This window comes from Helianthus annuus, chromosome 2, assembly GCF_002127325.2.
Source record: "Helianthus annuus cultivar XRQ/B chromosome 2, HanXRQr2.0-SUNRISE, whole genome shotgun sequence".
Taxonomy (NCBI): domain Eukaryota; kingdom Viridiplantae; phylum Streptophyta; class Magnoliopsida; order Asterales; family Asteraceae; genus Helianthus; species Helianthus annuus.
Window position 1 is genome coordinate 107,005,956 of NC_035434.2, and position 5,313 is coordinate 107,011,268.

General features: G+C 37.0%; 1 protein-coding gene across 1 annotated transcript; it reads right to left on the minus strand.

Annotated features, from left to right (window-relative positions):
• Positions 1-675: 675 nt before the first annotated feature.
• LOC110919081 (SEC12-like protein 2) lies at positions 676-4,858 on the minus strand. Its single transcript, XM_022163362.2, has 10 exons — positions 4,517-4,858; positions 2,992-3,086; positions 2,750-2,900; positions 2,559-2,650; positions 2,368-2,467; positions 1,718-1,793; positions 1,508-1,628; positions 1,313-1,429; positions 1,162-1,229; positions 676-957 (listed from the first exon to the last, which is right to left on the minus strand). The coding sequence occupies exons 1-10, from the start codon at positions 4,727-4,729 to the stop codon at positions 875-877; spliced, it is 1,116 nt and encodes a 371-aa protein (XP_022019054.1). The 5' UTR covers positions 4,730-4,858; the 3' UTR covers positions 676-874.
• Between the last annotated feature and the right edge of the window lie 455 nt (positions 4,859-5,313).

Sequence of the window (5,313 nt, forward strand, 5' to 3'; positions counted from 1 at the left end):
AAAGTCCATTAGGCCAGCCCTAGGTACTTGCTTCAACTTATGGTAAACCAAAAAAAGATGCATTATTTTGAATATAACTCCGTTTCCAGCAAAATATATCTCGAAATGAAATGCCGAGAAGTATAAATCAGGCACAACCATGAATTAAGAAAGTTGGGATTTAAGATCTGACTTTGCATAATTGATCCAATTCCGTATGTCATGGTTGTAAGCTCAGGTTTGCATGCAATAGATATTGACTTGAATTTCTTAATCTCAAATATTCCTTATTATGTTACAGTTTGCATGTTTACCCTTAGGGGCTTATCGTTTAAACTCTTACAGAGTGTTGGCATAGTTGCCCCTGGCTTTGCTATACACCATAACTCGGCTATGATACCAAAAAATATTTCGTACGTATGTTCGCTACACATGTTCATTGTTTGTTTCTGTAGAGCCTGTTAGGTAAACATATACACTAAATTCTTGTTTCATCTTAAAACATTAACAATATCTACCCGTCTTATTTTCATGATAAACCCACTAAATTTCAAAACTAAACAACGAGAGAGAGAGAGAGAGACACCTAAGCGGTTATATAACTGCCCTATACATCACGCAGTTTCTACTTATTGAACGACCCTCTCTCTATATAAAAATATAAGGGTATCTAATATTCCGATTCTCACACCAAGCTTTTACTTACTCAAGCAAAACAAGTTAGTCTTCTATTACTTGATAAAGAGTTCAAATCACATCTATAAATATAAAATCCACAATCTATGCAATTACCATGTAAAATGGTATGGCATAATATAACCAGTCAGAGTCAACTTTTCAGTCCATTTCAAGGGTGAAAAGTGAGGAATTTTGTTTTAAAACTTTTTTGGATTTTTTAGAGAAGCAAACCTTCTGTTTTGGCATAATACAAAGCCACTGCAAGTAAGATGATAAACAGTATGATCCATACATTCAAGCCTGCAACAACAGCAGAAAAGTAAAAATGTAAAGAAAGCCAATCATCAGTTGATAAGAGAAAAATCACTGGAAAATGAAAATAAACTAAATTACAAATACAAAACCAGAAGCTTTAGCACTAAGAAAGGGTGAGAAAATAACATCTGAAATATAAAATTTTACTAATGGGTCAAACAATATCGAAGAAGATGAGAAGAAATGTACCGTTTTTCTTGGCTTCTTTAATTTGTGTCACCCTTGCACTTGAATCCAAAGACGCAGATGCCAAAGCTCTAAATTAAAACCAACGAACTTCATCAACATATAGTACGCAAAACAAAAGCAAGCTCTAAATGACAATTAAAATAAAATGAACCTTGAATCATGTGAGAATGCTAGTGCTGTTACAAGGCCCAAATGTGCTTTTTTTACTGCCGTATGCACCTTCATACTACTAGCATTCAATATAAAAATATCTCCTTGGATTGTACCACTGTCAAAAATAAATAAAAAGTTAAGTAATCTACACGCAATTCATAAAATAGATGTTAAAAAAATAGTTAAGACTTACATGGCAAGAAACTTCCCATCGTCTGATACACCGAAGGCGGAAATTGGGTCCCGCACGATGTGCTTTGAGCTAATCCGCTTCCATGTTGTGGTGTTCCACTTAACGATACTTCCTCCTCGATCTATCAAAGTTAAAAAAAAAAAATGTCCAAAATCATTCACTAACTAATAGCCGACTTCACATAAATAATAAACAAAAGTAGAGATTCACCTCGCATTGCAGTGACGTATAAAACTTGTTCATTCACATGGTTTTGTGAAAATCTACAAAATCCGAAAACCTCATCCTGAAAAGGACATGTTAAATAAGTTAGCTTTATATCAAAATATTATTACAAGTTGGGCTGCAAACGAACCGAACGAACACGGACAAGACTTTGTTCGTGTTCGTTTGTTAAGAATATATATGTGTTCACCAACTGTCCATGAACACTTACCGAACAAGATTTTTTATGTTCGTGTTCGTTCGTTAAAAAAAATGAACGTGTTTGTTTGTTAATTTTAGGCAACGAATGTTCATGAACACAAATGGAAACAAACGAACACAAACAAGCGGTCATGAACATAATATAGAAAACACTGGTACTTATCAAATATTTTATTTGATGGAAGTTTGAAGAATTTAAATAAAATATAAAAACTAAAAACACTAATGAACTATTGAACACAAACGAACACAAACAACCACGTTATTGAACGTTCACGAACATTGATGAAAGAACGTGGACTTTGTTCATGTTCCGTTCATTTATTAAATGAACGAACGAACTTCCCGCCGAACGTTTCACAAACTGTCCGTAGAACGTTTGGTTCGAATGCAGCCCTAATTACAAGTGCATAAAACTCTTTTAACTTTTTTACATTTTCTTTCGGTAAAGAAGCTTTAAGTGTTGACGATGCGATATCCCAAACTCTACCGGGCCCGCCACTTCCCACGGAAACAAGAAACTTCCCGTCAGGGCTGCAACACAGATTAACAAACACCTTTGAATTTATACAGCTTTGACTTTTTATATGATTATGAATTCACTAACTCAGCCACTATGATGAACCTGAAATCTAGATTTTTTACGGAGGTGTGAGCATCGGGTACATCAACAAGTGATTCCATGGTAGGCCATTTAAACGCCCTCAACTTCCCATCCTGTACTGCATAATAACTCGTTAGTTAAAACTTAAAAACCGTATAATTATCAAAGGAAAGTAGAATTGATATTAAGGGTATTTGAAAGACGCGTCCTACCTCACTGCCTAGGGCGAGTAAAGAACCATCATGGCTAAAAGTAACTGCTAACTGCTGTCCGATATGTTCTAATTCGTAAAGGACTTTTTCGGACTGTTTTAGACTTAAAGTCAACGCGCTTTCGTTCTTGGTTGCTTCCCATTCAAACCATCTGCAGACCAACAGTTTGAAAGGTTACCATATATCAGAAAGTTAAGCTACTAGTTAGATCATTTAACTAGATTTTGAACTTAATGGGCTACCTGCAACTCTTTGGCAAGGAACATATTACACCTTCACCACCTGGATGAACAGCCATTCTGTAGGGAAGATCGTCATCAGTTCCAAACTTGCTTACCTGGGATAAGGATTCATAAATTAGTGAAGCGTGGAATTTCTTGCTACAGGATAACACAATCAACTTCAAACACTAAAATGCAGAGTCATTATTAAGAAGATTCAAATTATTGTCCTGCAGGTGAACCCATAGTAGTCAAAGGCAATCAAGGTATGCGTCCAGGCATAGCCCAGCGCAGCAAAAAGGTGCCTTGCGTCCATCAAGGCTCAACAATGCACATTTCAGCGACATTCCCCAAAGATACAGTTTGAACAGATCTAAAGCATCCAAAAAATGGATTGGAACCAGCCTAACTTGATGTAAATCATAGTACGGGTAACCGGTAACGGATAAAACTGAAATTCGAATAGAAAAAACGGATAGATCTTCTAACGTTTGTTTGTGATACAGATACACCACACAAACAAACGATAGAGCAACCTAATCTAATACTAGATACAAATTCACCACTAGTATCAAGTTAAGGTCCAAAGAACATCACTCAAGTGGCCAAACTCGAGCTAGCAATGGAAGGTAACCGCTAACTTGCAAAGAGAAAACACAGTCGACACTTTTTTAAACATATAATCACCACCTTCATTCATAATCGAAAATCAGTACATAAAAGACGCCACGTTCTAAAACTACATGAAAATAGAAAACTGTTTACTACCTACAAAGCCTAAAGTAGAAGTGGAAGAGCATTAAAATAAATTGCATTAAAAATGCACTAAACAAACATAAAAAAGAAAAGTAGAAATAACTATGGGTGGTGGTGAATGTGGGTTGATTCAACTTGCATGGATTCAATTTTGATCAACGGCTAGTTTAACTGAATTGTTGTTCTTTGTTCGGGTCGATCTTGCTATCATAACTAGGCCTAAATTAGCCTAAAACCCCTAAAAATGGCCTGTTAATATTGTGTGTCTCGCTTAAGTAAGCCCTGGCTTTTTAAGTGTCTGGTACCTAGGTGCCTTGAGTACAAGTATTGAAGATTTTGGGTGGAATCTTGCTGGAAAATGACCGGAATCTTGCTGGGCACCCATAGGAGCACCTTTAACAACAACTATGAACTATGTTAAGAAGAGTGAAGTTATTATCCTGTAAGTGAACCCATAGTAGTCAAAGGCAAGTGCCTAGTCGCCTATCGCACCATGAAGGCTCCTCGGCACACATTCTGGCCAAATTCCACAAAATGCAGGTCCGAGAAGCCTGACCTGGAACCAGCCTAAAACAACTAAAACTAGCCCTAAACAAGCCCTAAAAAAGGTCTGTTTATGTTGCCTAGCCACTTCAGCTACCTAGGGTAAGCAACATATTTAGCAAATAGTTGATAATGTCATCTATAATCTCTGTTATCCTAAATCTTCATATGCATAATGTATATATATGAAACAGAAACAGAACAAAATCGCAGGTAAAAAAAGAAAGAAACAGAAAAAGAAACTGACAGGTTGATCAGCAAGCGAATTAGAAGCACGATCAAAGAGGGAGACAAGGAGAGCATTAGGGATTCCACTTCGACCTTCGCCACCACCACCAGAAAACACAACATAATCAAATCCATCACCAACATCTTCATCATCTTTCTGCTTAGGTTTTGCACCGAGAGGGACAAACGACGCACCGTAGAACGGGACGCCATACTTCTTACAATTCCCCATTGATTCTTCAACCGATGACCCTAATTGGAAGATTAGAAAGAAGGAATCGTTTACGAATTAGAGAATTCGAAGAAATCGGAATCGAATCCAAGCGTGTTGTCAGTCCACGATGAAGAAATTTATATGGTGAATTTCTCCGTTTTAAACCACTTTCAAAATATATTAAAAAATTATAGGGGTGAACAGTCTCCTCCAAATATGTAATATACATATGAACACTAACATTTTCTCTCTCCTTCACTCACAACCATTTTTATACTTTTTATATTTTAAAAATACCCCACAGAATTTGGTTCTTTGGATGTGAATGCTCTTAGGTTTTTACCAATGTTTTTGTAAACCTGTCATTTCATCCCCCCCCCCTTTCTTTTTTCCTTTAAAAAAAACGATTTTCCAAGTTTACCAGGATAAACAAGGACGGACCCCACACTCCCATGAAATAAAATGAAATGAAATTGTTAGAACGTGGGGAATGATGGGGCTTGGGTTGGGGCATTTGTTGACACGTGGAATTTGAGCCCCCACCGTCTGGTTACGTGTCCGCAAGGTATGGTGGGGCGTGGGTTGGGTGCACCGGTGGCAGA

Bases quoted from the DNA above. Each gene is read 5' to 3' on its own strand.
- LOC110919081 (XM_022163362.2), bottom strand. From the start codon at position 4,729: ATGGGGAATTGTAAGAAGTATGGCGTCCCGTTCTACGGTGCGTCGTTT. The intron at 1,230-1,312 runs GTTCATTTTATT...GTTTTAATTTAG, and splicing joins GCATTCTCACATGATTCAAG to AGCTTTGGCATCTGCGTCTT. The intron at 958-1,161 runs GTACATTTCTTC...CTGTTGTTGCAG, and splicing joins TAAAGAAGCCAAGAAAAACG to GCTTGAATGTATGGATCATA.